At 44.0% G+C, this 15,190-nt stretch overlaps 1 protein-coding gene across 1 annotated transcript in view; it reads right to left on the bottom strand.

Moving 5' to 3' along the window:
• Positions 1 to 2,366: 2,366 nt before the first annotated feature.
• LOC124018072 (transcription elongation factor A protein 2-like) overlaps positions 2,367 to 15,190 on the bottom strand; it is a 55,553-nt gene continuing 42,729 nt past the window's right edge. The window contains exons 7-10 of the mRNA XM_046333331.1: positions 10,079 to 10,233; positions 8,434 to 8,580; positions 6,062 to 6,133; positions 2,367 to 2,894 (exon numbers count right to left, since the gene is read on the bottom strand). Of these exons, the coding sequence (XP_046189287.1) occupies positions 2,886 to 2,894; positions 6,062 to 6,133; positions 8,434 to 8,580; positions 10,079 to 10,233 (383 nt within the window). The 3' untranslated portion in view covers positions 2,367 to 2,885. The remainder of the gene's footprint in view (positions 2,895 to 6,061; positions 6,134 to 8,433; positions 8,581 to 10,078; positions 10,234 to 15,190) is intronic.

Raw genomic sequence — 15,190 nt, 5'->3', positions numbered from 1 at the left:
ACTGCATGTGGCATAGTTGATCTACTGAACTGCATGTGGCCCAGTTGATCTACTGAACTTTACGTGGCCCAGTTGATCTACTGAACTGCACGTGGCCCAGTTGATCTACTGAACTGCATGTGGCCTAGTTGATCTACTGAACTGCATGTGGCCTAGTTGATCTACTGAACTGCATGTGGCCCAGTTGATCTACTGAACTGCATGTGGCCTAGTTGATCTACTGAACTGCATGTGGCCCAGTTGATCTACTTAACTGCATGTGGCCCAGTTGATCTACTGAACTGCATGTGGCCCAGTTGATTTACTGAACTGCATGTGGCCCAGTTGATCTACTGAACTGCATGTGGCCCAGTTGATCTACTGAACTGCATGTGGCCTAGTTGATCTACTGAACTGCATGTGGCCCAGTTGATTTACTGAACTGCATGTGGCCTAGTTGATTTACTGAACTGCATGTGGCCTAGTTGATTTACTGAACTGCATGTGACCTAGTTGATTTCAGGTTCCCGAGTGGCTTGCGGTCTAAGGCATTTCAGTGCTAGAGGCGTCACTACAAACCCTGGTTCAATTCCAGGCTGTATCACAACCGACCTTTATTGGGAGTCCCATAGGGCAGCGCACAATTGGCCCAGCGTCGTCTGGGTTTGGGTTTGACCGGAGATAGGCCATCATTGTAAATAAGAATTTGTTCTTAACTGACTTGCCTGGTTAAATAAAGAAAGTGTTTACAAGTGCTAACAAGAACTTACCAGGACCCCCAGTCTCTTTCCACACTCCATACTGTTTTTAATTCAATTGACACTAGTACCCATTGGGAGGACAAATGTTTACATACAAAATAAATCACTTGCATGACAAAACTTTTCAAACCAGTCGAGCGTTTTTGTCAGGATGCCTTCTTCTCCAGTCCCCACTAACCTTCTTCTCCAGTCCCCACTAACCTTCTTCTCCAGTCCCCACTAACCTACTTCTCCAGTCCCCACTAACCTACTTCTCCAGTCCCCACTAACCTACTTCTCCAATTCCCACTAACCTACTTCTCCAGTCCCCACTAACCTTCTTCTCCAGTCCCCACTAACCTACTTCTCCAATCCCCACTAACCTACTTCTCCAGTCCCCACTAACCTTCTTCTCCAGTCCCCACTAACCTTCTTCTCCAGTCCCCACTAACCTTCTTCTCCAGTCCCCACTAACCTACTTCTCCAGTCCCCACTAACCTACTTCTCCAGTCCCCACTAACCTACTTCTCCAGTCCCCACTAACCTTCTTCTCCAGTCCCCACTAACCTACTTCTCCAGTCCCCACTAACCTTCTTCTCCAGTCCCCACTAACCTACTTCTCCAGTCCCCACTAACCTTCTTCTCCAGTCCCCACTAACCTTCTTCTCCAGTCCCCACTAACCTTCTTCTCCAGTCCCCACTAACCTTCTTCTCCAGTCCCCACTAACCTACTTCTCCAATCCCCACTAACCTACTTCTCCAATCCCCACTAACCTTCTTCTCCAGTCCCCACTAACCTTCTTCTCCAGTCCCCACTAACCTTCTTCCCCAGTCCCCACTAACCTTCTTCTCCAGTCCCCACTAACCTTCTTCCCCAGTCCCCACTAACCTTCTTCTCCAGTCCCCACTAACCTTCTTCTCCAGTCCCCACTAACCTTCTTCTCCAGTCCCCACTAACCTTCTTCTCCAGTCCCCACTAACCTACTTCTCCAATCCCCACTAACCTTCTTCTCCAGTCCCCACTAACCTTCTTCTCCAGTCCCCACTAACCTTCTTCTCCAGTCCCCACTAACCTTCTTCTCCAGTCCCCACTAACCTTCTTCTCCACTCCTCTGCAACTCTACATCTTCTAGCAGAACCTCCAGTTTCATTCATTTGTTCATTTTAACAGAAGAATTTAAACCTAAATGGAAGTCTTCAATAAGAACCCGTGCAGCGTGTATGTAAAGACAGTAGATTCAGAATGACTCCAAACAACGGTTTGTTCTATATACAGCAGGGCTGTGTCCCAAATGGCACCTTCTTCACTATATAGTGCACTATATAGTGAATAAGGTGCCATTTGGGATACAGACGTTAAGAGTGCATATACTCTATCTACAGCAAGTGTATAAAACTAATAGCAAAATAATCATTTGTGGCACAGAGAGGCAAAAAAAGGCACCACTATGTTCCCTAATGCCAAAAACAAAAGCTTTTTTGTTGTTGTTGTAAGTTATAGCTTAAACTAATAAACATCAAACCAAAACCTTATTTTTAAGAATAAGTGCTTAACTTCAGCCTGGTACCGATAACGGTTTCTATGATCGGATTCCGAGATCGGATTCCGAGATCGGATTCCGAGATCGGATTCCGAGATCGGATTCGAGATCGGTTTCTGAGATCGGATTCCGAGATCGGTTGGTGCTCTTGTCAACTCGTTGTCAAGCCAAACATGACATTCAATAAGAGGTTGGTAAGAGAGCAGAAACAGAAGATACCCAGACGAGCTCCATATCATAGAAATTAAAATACTAGACTAGCTCCATATCATAGAAATTAAAATACTAGACTAGCTCCATATCATAGAAATTAAAATACTAGACTAGCTCCATATCATAGAAATTAAAATACTAGACGAGCTCCATATCATAGAAATTAAAATACTAGACTAGCTCCATATCATAGAAATTAAAATACTAGACTAGCTATATATCATAGAAATTAAAATACTAGACTAGCTCCATATGATAGACATTTTCTCAAAATATATTCCAGATTTATGAGGTACAAAATGAAAACAACAAAAGTAGGAAAAGAAAAAAACGATTTGCAGTTGTAACAAAATAGGTCCCGGTTCTTCGTTATCCGTGTCAGCTCATCTTGTAGCAAATCATCATCTTCTCCTTAACAGAACTGGAATGGAAGGAGAAGAGATTTCAGTAAAGGTTCTACGTGTGGTTGATTTTACCTCAGTTGAATTCACTGATTGCAAGTCTTCTGGATTAGAGCGTCTGCTAAATTACCTAAATGTGAGAATACATGAGATAGAGAGAGAAAAAAAACTCTGGTTGGTGTGTGGTATTATCCTGATATGAGAGAATGTATAACTTCATTAAAAGTGTGCACGGTTACCACTACATTCGTAACCAAGGTAAAGTCAGCACTGCTTGACAATGTCTGCTACCATCTAGTGGTGACACTGTGGTACTGCAAAAGGGCTGAGCGAGCAAGCCACAGCCAGAATCACCATGATCCCACTTCCCCTACGTCTACCTAGCCCTTATTTACAAATCACAACAAGTCAAGGTGAGGTACCTCTCATTAGTCATATGTTGGATTCCAAATCAACGCCTTACCTCGACCCCGTATACACATGACTACTGATCTGACAGAAGTGGATACGTGGAAGCAATGTTGGTAAACATTCCACCTAACCAAATCACAACGTGAACCTCCATACATACAACTACCGTTCCAATCATTTAATATCTAGCGAAGAGGGTCCATGTGGAACTCAGCAAGATGCCCCAAACCCTTATCGATCCTAACTCCAACAAGAAAAAGTTAGGGAGCAGGGAAGTGTGTATATCTAGGGAGCAGGGTAGTGTGTATATCTAGGGAGCAGGGTAGTGTATATAACTAGGGAGCAGGGTAGTGTATATAACTAGGGAGCAGGGTAGTGTATATAACTAGGGAGCAGGGTAGTGTGTATATAACTAGGGAGCAGGGTAGTGTATATAACTAGGGAGCAGGGTAGTGTGTATATAACTAGGGAGCAGGGTAGTGTACCTAACTAGGCGCAGGGTAGTGTGTATATAACTAGGGAGCAGGGTAGTATACATAACTAGGGAGCAGGGTAGTGTCTATATCTAGGGAGCAGGGTAGTGTACATAACTAGGGAGCAGGGTAGTGTGTATATAACTAGGGAGCAGGGTAGTGGCTATAACTAGGAAGCAGGGTAGTGTATATAACTAGGGAGCAGGATAGTGTATATAACTAGGGAGCAGGGTAATGTATATAACTAGGGAGCAGGGTAGTGTGTATATAACTAGGGAGCAGGGTAGTGTGTATATAACTAGGGAGCAGGGTAGTATATATAACTAGGGAGCAGGGTAGTGTGTATATAACTAGGGAGCAGGGTAGTGTCTATAACTAGGGAGCAGGGTAGTGTATATATCTAGGGAGCAGGGTAGTGTATATAATTAGGGAGCAGGGTAGTGTCTAAAACTAGGGAGCAGGGTAGTGTATATATCTAGGGAGCAGGGTAGTGTATATAACTAGAGAGCAGGGTAGTGTCTATAACTAGGGAGCAGGGTAGTGTCTATAACTAGGGAGCAGGGTAGTGTCTATAACTAGGGAGCAGGGTAGTGTATATATCTAGGGAGCAGGGTAGTGTGTATATCTAGGGAGCAGGGTAGTGTATATAACTAGAGAGCAGGGTAGTGTATATAACTAGAGAGCAGGGTAGTGTATATAACTAGGGAGCAGGGTAGTGTATATAACTAGGGAGCAGGGTGGTGTATATAACTAGGGAGCAGGGTAGTGTATATAACTAGGGAGCAGGGTAGTGTCTATAACTAGGGAGCAGGGTAGTGTCTATAACTAGGGAGCAGGGTAGTGTCTATAACTAGGAAGCAGGGTAGTGTATATAACTAGGGAGCAGGATAGTGTATATAACTAGGGAGCAGGGTAATGTATATAACTAGGGAGCAGGGTAGTGTATATATCTAGGGAGCAGGGTAGTGTCTATAAATAGGGAGCAGGGTAGTGTGTATATCTAGGGAGCAGGGTAGTGTCTATAAATAGGGAGCAGGGTAGTGTGTATATCTAGGGAGCAGGGTAGTGTATATAACTAGGGAGCAGGGTAGTGTATATAACTAGGGAGCAGGGTAGTGTATATAACTAGGGAGCAGGGTAGTGTATATAACTAGGGAGCAGGGTAGTGTATATAACTAGGGAGCAGGGTAGTGTATATAACTAGGGAGCAGGGTAGTGTGTATAACTAGGGAGCAGGGTAGTGTGTATATAACTAGGGAGCAGGGTAGTGTATATAACTAGGGAGCAGGGTAGTGTATATAACTAGGGAGCAGGGTAGTGTGTATAACTAGGGAGCAGGGTAGTGTATATAACTAGGGAGCAGGGTAGTGTGTATATAACTAGGGAGCAGGGTAGTGTATATAACTAGGGAGCAGGGTAGTGTATATAACTAGGGAGCAGGGTAGTGTATATAACTAGGGAGCAGGGTAGTGTGTATATAACTAGGGAGCAGGGTAGTGTGTATATAACTAGGGAGCAGGGTAGTGTACATAACTAGGGAGCAGGGTAGTGTCTATATGTAGGGAGCAGGGTAGTGTACATAACTAGGGAGCAGGGTAGTGTTTATATAACTAGGGAGCAGGGTAGTGGCTATAACTAGGAAGCAGGGTAGTGTATATAACTAGGGAGCAGGATAGTGTATATAACTAGGGAGCAGGGTAATGTATATAACTAGGGAGCAGGGTAGTGTGTATATAACTAGGGAGCAGGGTAGTGTATATAACTAGGGAGCAGGGTAGTGTGTATATAACTAGGGAGCAGGGTAGTGTGTATATAACTAGGGAGCAGGGTAGTGTATATAACTAGGGAGCAGGGTAGTGTGTATAACTAGGGAGCAGGGTAGTGTATATAACTAGGGAGCAGGGTAGTGTGTATATAACTAGGGAGCAGGGTAGTGTATATAACTAGGGAGCAGGGTAGTGTATATAACTAGGGAGCAGGGTAGTGTATATAACTAGGGAGCAGGGTAGTGTGTATATAACTAGGGAGCAGGGTAGTGTGTATATAACTAGGGAGCAAGGTAGTGTGTATATAACTAGGGAGCAGGGTAGTGTACATAACTAGGGAGCAGGGTAGTGTGTACATAACTAGGGAGCAGGGTAGTGTGTATATAACTAGGGAGCAGGGTAGTGTCTATAACTAGGGAGCAGGGTAGTGTCTATATCTAGGGAGCAGGGTAGTGTACATAACTAGGGAGCAGGGTAGTGTATATAACTAGGGAGCAGGGTAGTGTATATAACTAGGGAGCAGGATACACAGCCTACCTTCCAGCGATTGCCACAGCCGTTGCACAGTACGAATGTAGTCATGGGTTCGTCAGCACTGCGCGTCTGCACCTAGAAAACACAGAGAACGACAGAGTGTACAGCAGGGGTAGGCAACTCAATTCAGCCGTGGGAAGATTTTTGTCGGAGCAGATGTTCAGGGGCACGGGGCATATTGATATTAATGTGTACACTACAACTAAGTCTAAAAATAGATTGTATTTGAAAATAAATAAAATTACATTGAGACATGATCACATATTTCTGATGATTTTACAGTCATTTTTCACCCCAAAATAAATATTTATAAATACAATACCAGTCAAAAGTTTGGACACACCTACTCATTCAAGGGTTTTTTATTTATTTTTACTATTTTCTACATTGTAAAATAATAGTGAAGACATCAAAACTGTGTAATGACACATATGGAAACATGTAGTAACCAAAAAAGTGTTAAAACACAGCAAAATATATTTTAGATTCTTCAAAGTAGCCACCCTTTGCCTTGATGACAGTTTTGCACACTCTTAACATTCTCTCAACCAGCTTCATAAAGGTAGTCACCTGGAATGCATTTCAATTAAGAGGTGTGCATTGCTAAAAGTTCAATTGTGGAATTTCTTTCCTTCTTAAATGCGTGTGAGCCAATCAGTTGTGTCGTGACATGGTAGGGGTGCTTTACAGAAGATAGACCTATTTGGTATAAGTGCATACTGAACAGGCAGTTAACCCACTGTTCCTCGGCCGTCATTGAAAATAAGAATTTGTTCTCAATAACTGACTAAATAAAGGTCAAATAAAAAATAAAAATAAAATCAATCTACACCCAATACCCCATAATGACAAAGCAAAAACAGGAAATGTTTGCTAATTTCTTAAAAATAAAAAATGTAAATGCCTTATTTACATAAGTATTCAGACCCTTTTGCTAAGAGACTGTAACTTGAGCTCATGTTCATCCTGTTTCCATTGATCATCCTTGAGATGTTTCTACAACTTGATTGGAGTTCACCTGTCTCAAATTCAATTGATTGGACATGATTTAGAAAGGCACACACACCTGTCTATATAAGGTCTGAGCCATTAGGTCCAAGGAATTGTCCCTAGAGCTCCGAGACAGAATTGTGTACACAGATCTGGGGATCTGGGGAAGGGTACCAAAACATTTCTGCAGCATTGAAGGTCCCCAAGAACACAGTGGTCTCCATCGTTCTTCAATGGAAGAAGTTTGAAACCACTAAGACTCTTACTAGAGCTGGCCGACCGTCCAAACTGAGCAATCGGGGGAAAAGGGTCTTAGTCAGGCTGGTGACCATGAACCTGATGGTCACTCTGACAGATCTCCAGAGCTCCTCTGTGTAGATGGGAGAACCTTCCAGAAGGACAGCGATCTATGCAGCACTCCACCAGTCAGGCCTTTATAGTAAAGTAGCCATACGGAAGACACTCCTCAGTAAAAGGCACATGACAGCCTGTTTGGAGTTTTCCAAAAGACACCTATGAGACCATGAGACACAAGATTCTCTGGCTTGATAAAACCAAGATTGAACACTGTGGCCTGAATGCCAAGCATCACGTCTGGAGGAAACCTGGAGGTACCATCCCAGTTCACTATGTCAGTACCTGTGTAGGTCCAGTTCACTATGTCGGTACCTGTGTCCAGTTCACTATGTCAGTACCTGTGTGTAGGTCCAGTTCACTATGTCGGTACCTGTGTAGAGGTCCAGTTCACTATGTCGGTACCTGTGTCCAGTTCACTATGTCAGTACCTGTGTGTAGGTCCAGTTCACTATGTCGGTACCTGTGTAGAGGTGCAGTTCACTATGTCGGTACCTGTGTCCAGTTCACTATGTCAGTACCTGTGTAGAGGTCCAGTTCACTATGTCGGTACCTGTGTCCAGTTCACTATGTCAGTACCTGTGTGTAGGTCCAGTTCACTATGTCGGTACCTGTGTAGAGGTCCAGTTCACTATGTCGGTACCTGTGTCCAGTTCACTATGTCAGTACCTGTGTAGAGGTCCAGTTCACTATGTCGGTACCTGTGTCCAGTTCACTATGTCAGTACCTGTGTAGAGGTCCAGTTCACTATGTCGGTACCTGTGTAGAGGTGCAGTTCACTATGTCGGTACCTGTGTAGAGGTCCAGTTCACTATGTCAGTACCTGTGTAGGTCCAGTTCACTATGTCAGTACCTGTGTGTAGGTCCAGTTCACTATGTCAGTACCTGTGTGTAGGTCCAGTTCACTATGTCAGTACCTGTGTCCAGTTCACTATGTCAGTACCTGTGTCCAGTTCACTATGTCAGTACCTGTGTAGGTCCAGTTCACTATGTCAGTACCTGTGTGTAGGTCCAGTTCACTATGTCGGTACCTGTGTGTAGGTGCAGTTCTTGCCCCTGCATTTTCCACATTGAAACATGTCAGTCTCGGTCCCGCCCACTTTAGACAGCTGGTGCTCTCTGATGGCGTCCTTGGTCAACGTCTTCCTCATCTCTTTCAGCTCCGCGCTCGCCATCTCCTGTTGGGTCACACACAGACAGAACCTTTACAGGACGCGTCTCAGCGTCAGAGATGAAGCGCACACAAACCACACTGTTTTAGAGTGAAACCCTTATATTTCAAAGCACCTGTCAAAAGGCGTCCGAATGCTTCGCATTGTTTTGTTTTTTTTCCTCGGACTGTTCCGGAAAGAAAAAAAGGAAAGGAAAGCCTAAGTCGGTAGCTGAAGTCCACGCCCCCTTTCGTTCTGTGATTGGTCAACAGTAGGGTTTTCTACAATTACGTTTTTTTGTTGTAATTCAACGAGAGACGACTCGCTTTCATGTCAAAAAATAAATAAAATCCATTGAGAAATACTACACCAAACATCTCTGTCAGATGTACAAATGTAGTTATCTTGGTTTATTCTGGCTACAACGTCTTTGTTTTTCAAGCGAAGATCTTTTAAGGGATTATGCGAGCTCACTAGTTTGGTTGGGGCCTGGGGCCTTTGGTTTGGTTGGGGCCTGGGGCCTTTTGTTTGGTTGGGGCCTGGGGCCTTTGGTTTGGTTGGGGCCTGGGGCCTTTGGTTTGGTTGGGGCCTGGGGCCTTTGGTTTGGTTGGGGCCTGGGGCCTTTGGTTTGGTTGGGGCCTGGGGCCTTTGGTTTGGTTGGGGCCTGGGGCCTTTGGTTTGGTTGGGGCCTGGGGCCTTTGGTTTGGTTGGGGCCTGGGGCCTTTGGTTTGGTTGGGGCCTGGTTAGACACCAGCTGAACTGAAGCACGATGCTACTATTACTATTAGAACATGAAATACACACACACACACTCCGACCCCACGCTCCCCACAACACACACTCCCCTCCACACAACACACACTCCCCCCCACACACACACTCCGACCCCACGCTCCCCACACACACACACCTCCTGTCCCCACTCTCCCCACACACACCCTCCCCCCACACACACCCCCCACACACACACACACCTCCCCCCACACACACACCCCCCCCACACACACTCCCCCCACACACACACCCCCCCACACACACACTCCCCCCACACACACACTCCCCCCCACACACACACCTCCTGTCCCCACGCTCCCACACACACACCTCCTGTCCCCACGCTCCCCACACACACACCTCCTGTCCCCACGCTCCCCACACACACACCTCCTGTCCCCACGCTCCCCACACACACACACACCTCCTGTCCCCACGCTCCCCACACACACACACACCTCCTGTCCCCACGCTCCCCACACACACACACCTCCTGTCCCCACGCTCCCCACACACACACACACCTCCTGTCCCCACGCTCCCCACACACACACACCTCCTGTCCCCACGCTCCCCACACACACACACACCTCCTGTCCCCACGCTCCCCACACACACACCTCCTGTCCCCACGCTCCCCACACACACACCTCCTGTCCCCACGCTCCCCACGCTCCCCCCACACACACACCCCCCCCACACCCCTCCCACCCACCACACGCTCCCCTCCCCGCACACAGACCCCCCGTACCTCAGCAGCCATGTTAGCGATACGGTCAGCAGAGATGTTTCCAGCGAGGACGTTGCGTCGGAGGTCCGGGTTCTTCTGGTCCTTCAGGTTGGAGATACGGCTCCTCAGTCTGGACTTGTACTTCTGGTCTGTGGACTTAAACTCCTGGTAGATACGTGAAGCAGGGAGAGTGAAGGAGAACCAGAAACAGAACGAAAACAAGAACAACTCTGTCCTCACACTATTACAATGTGTCTGGTCCTCACTACATCACACTATTACAATGTGTCTAGTCCTCACTACATCACACTATTACAATGTGTCTAGTCCTCACTACATCACACTATTACAATGTGTCTAGTCCTCACTACATCACACTATTACAATGTGTCTAGTCCTCACTACATCACACTATTACAATGTGTCTAGTCCTCACTACATCACACTATTACAATGTGTCTAGTCCTCACTACATCACACTATTACAATGTGTCTAGTCCTCACTACATCACACTATTACAATGTGTCTAGTCCTCACTACATCACACAATTACAATGTGTCTAGTCCTCACACTATTACAATGTGTCTAGTCCTCACTACATCACACTATTACAATGTGTCTAGTCCTCACTACATCACACTATTACAATGTGTCTAGTCCTCACACTATTACAATGTGTCTAGTCCTCACTACATCACACTATTACAATGTGTCTAGTCCTCACTACATCACACTATTACAATGTGTCTAGTCCTCACTACATCACACTATTACAATGTGTCTAGTCCTCACACTATTACAATGTGTCTAGTCCTCACACTATTACAATGTGTCTAGTCCTCACTACATCACACTATTACAATGTGTCTAGTCCTCACTACATCACACTATTACAATGTGTCTAGTCCTCACACTATTACAATGTGTCTGGTCCTCACTACATCACACTATTACAATGTGTCTGGTCCTCACTACATCACACTATTACAATGTGTCTGGTCCTCACACTATTACAATGTATCTAGTCCTCACACTATTACAATGTGTCTGGTCCTCACTACATCACACTATTACAATGTGTCTAGTCCTCACTACATCACACTATTACAATGTGTCTAGTCCTCACTACATCACACTATTACAATGTGTCTGGTCCTCACTACATCACACTATTACAATGTGTCTAGTCCTCACTACATCACACTATTACAATGTGTCTGGTCCTCACACTATTACAATGTGTCTGGTCCTCACTACATCACACTATTACAATGTGTCTAGTCCTCACTACATCACACTATTACAATGTGTCTGGTCCTCACTACATCACACTATTACAATGTGTCTAGTCCTCACACTATTACAATGTGTCTGGTCCTCACTACATCACACTATTACAATGTGTCTAGTCCTCACTACATCACACTATTACAATGTGTCTACTCCTCACTACATCACACTATTACAATGTGTCTAGTCCTCACTACATCACACTATTACAATGTGTCTAGTCCTCACACTATTACAATGTGTCTGGTCCTCACTACATCACACTATTACAATGTGTCTGGTCCTCACTACATCACACTATTACAATGTGTCTAGTCCTCACTACATCACACTATTACAATGTGTCTAGTCCTCACTACATCACACTATTACAATGTGTCTAGTCCTCACTACATCACACTATTACAATGTGTCTAGTCCTCACACTATTACAATGTGTCTGGTCCTCACTACATCACACTATTACAATGTGTCTGGTCCTCACTACATCACACTATTACAATGTGTCTAGTCCTCACTACATCACACTATTACAATGTGTCTAGTCCTCACTACATCACACTATTACAATGTGTCTAGTCCTCACTACACCACACTATTACAATGTGTCTAGTCCTCACTACATCACACTATTACAATGTGTCTAGTCCTCACTACATCACACTATTACAATGTGTCTAGTCCTCACTACATCACACTATTACAATGTGTCTAGTCCTCACACTATTACAATGTGTCTGGTCCTCACTACATCACACTATTACAATGTGTCTGGTCCTCACTACATCACACTATTACAATGTGTCTAGTCCTCACTACATCACACTATTACAATGTGTCTAGTCCTCACTACATCACACTATTACAATGTGTCTAGTCCTCACTACATCACACTATTACAATGTGTCTAGTCCTCACTACATCACACTATTACAATGTGTCTAGTCCTCACTACATCACACTATTACAATGTGTCTAGTCCTCACTACATCACACTATTACAATGTGTCTGGTCCTCACTACATCACACTATTACAATGTGTCTAGTCCTCACTACATCACACTATTACAATGTGTCTGGTCCATCACACTATTACAATGTGTCTAGTCCTCACTACATCACACTATTACAATGTGTCTAGTCCTCACTACATCACACTATTACAATGTGTCTGGTCCTCACACTATTACAATGTGTCTGGTCCTCACTACATCACACTATTACAATGTGTCTAGTCCTCACTACATCACACTATTACAATGTGTCTGGTCCTCACTACATCACACTATTACAATGTGTCTAGTCCTCACACTATTACAATGTGTCTGGTCCTCACTACATCACACTATTACAATGTGTCTGGTCCTCACTACATCACACTATTACAATGTGTCTAGTCCTCACTACATCACACTATTACAATGTGTCTAGTCCTCACTACATCACACTATTACAATGTGTCTAGTCCTCACTACATCACACTATTACAATGTGTCTAGTCCTCACACTATTACAATGTGTCTGGTCCTCACTACATCACACTATTACAATGTGTCTGGTCCTCACTACATCACACTATTACAATGTGTCTAGTCCTCACTACATCACACTATTACAATGTGTCTAGTCCTCACTACATCACACTATTACAATGTGTCTAGTCCTCACTACATCACACTATTACAATGTGTCTAGTCCTCACTACATCACACTATTACAATGTGTCTAGTCCTCACTACATCACACTATTACAATGTGTCTAGTCCTCACTACATCACACTATTACAATGTGTCTAGTCCTCACTACATCACACTATTACAATGTGTCTAGTCCTCACTACATCACACTATTACAATGTGTCTGGTCCTCACTACATCACACTATTACAATGTGTCTAGTCCTCACTACATCACACTATTACAATGTGTCTGGTCCTCACACTATTACAATGTGTCTGGTCCTCACTACATCACACTATTACAATGTGTCTGGTCCTCACTACATCACACTATTACAATGTGTCTAGTCCTCACACTATTACAATGTGTCTAGTCCTCACTACATCACACTATTACAATGTGTCTGGTCCTCACACTATTACAATGTGTCTGGTCCTCACTACATCACACTATTACAATGTGTCTGGTCCTCACTACATCACACTATTACAATGTGTCTGGTCCTCACTACATCACACTATTACAATGTGTCTGGTCCTCACTACATCACACTATTACAATGTGTCTGGTCCTCACTACATCACACTATTACAATGTGTCTAGTCCTCACTACATCACACTATTACAATGTGTCTGGTCCTCACTACATCACACTATTACAATGTGTCTGGTCCTCACTACATCACACTATTACAATGTGTCTGGTCCTCACTACATCACACTATTACAATGTGTCTGGTCCTCACACTATTACAATGTGTCTGGTCCTCACTACATCACACTATTACAATGTGTCTGGTCCTCACTACATCACACTATTACAATGTGTCTGGTCCTCACTACATCACACTATTACAATGTGTCTGGTCCTCACACTATTACAATGTGTCTGGTCCTCACTACATCACACTATTACAATGTGTCTGGTCCTCACTACATCACACTATTACAATGTGTCTGTGTCACACTGGTCCTCACACTATTACAATGTGTCTGGTCCTCACTACATCACACTATTACAATGTGTCTAGTCCTCACTACATCACACTATTACAATGTGTCTGGTCCTCACTACATCACACTATTACAATGTGTCTAGTCCTCACTACATCACACTATTACAATGTGTCTGGTCCTCACACTATTACAATGTGTCTGGTCCTCACTACATCACACTATTACAATGTGTCTGGTCCTCACTACATCACACTATTACAATGTGTCTGGTCCTCACTACATCACACTATTACAATGTGTCTGGTCCTCACTACATCACACTATTACAATGTGTCTGGTCCTCACTACATCACACTATTACAATGTGTCTAGTCCTCACTACATCACACTATTACAATGTGTCTAGTCCTCACTACATCACACTATTACAATGTGTCTAGTCCTCACTACATCACACTATTACAATGTGTCTGGTCCTCACTACATCACACTATTACAATGTGTCTGGTCCTCACTACATCACACTATTACAATGTGTCTAGTCCTCACTACATCACACTATTACAATGTGTCTAGTCCTCACTACATCACACTATTACAATGTGTCTAGTCCTCACACTATTACAATGTGTCTGGTCCTCACTACATCACACTATTACAATGTGTCTGGTCCTCACACTATTACAATGTGTCTGGTCCTCACTACATCACACTATTACAATGTGTCTGGTCCTCACACTATTACAATGTGTCTGGTCCTCACTACATCACACTATTACAATGTGTCTGGTCCTCACTACATCACACTATTACAATGTGTCTGGTCCTCACTACATCACACTATTACAATGTGTCTGGTCCTCACTACATCACACTATTACAATGTGTCTGGTCCTCACTACATCACACTATTACAATGTGTCTAGTCCTCACTACATCACACTATTACAATGTGTCTGGTCCTCACTACATCACACTATTACAATGTGTCTGGTCCTCACTACATCACACTATTACAATGTGTCTGGTCCTCACTACATCACACTATTACAATGTGTCTGGTCCTCACACTATTACAATGTGTCTGGTCCTCACTACATCACACTATTACAATGTGTCTGGTCCTCACTACATCACACTATTACAATGTGTCTGGTCCTCACTACATCACACTATTACAATGTGTCTGGTCCTCACACTATT

This window comes from Oncorhynchus gorbuscha, linkage group LG03 (genome assembly GCF_021184085.1).
Source record: "Oncorhynchus gorbuscha isolate QuinsamMale2020 ecotype Even-year linkage group LG03, OgorEven_v1.0, whole genome shotgun sequence".
Classification (NCBI taxonomy): domain Eukaryota; kingdom Metazoa; phylum Chordata; class Actinopteri; order Salmoniformes; family Salmonidae; genus Oncorhynchus; species Oncorhynchus gorbuscha.
Note: the sequence above shows the minus strand (reverse complement) of the source record. Positions and strands in the feature narration are given on the sequence as shown.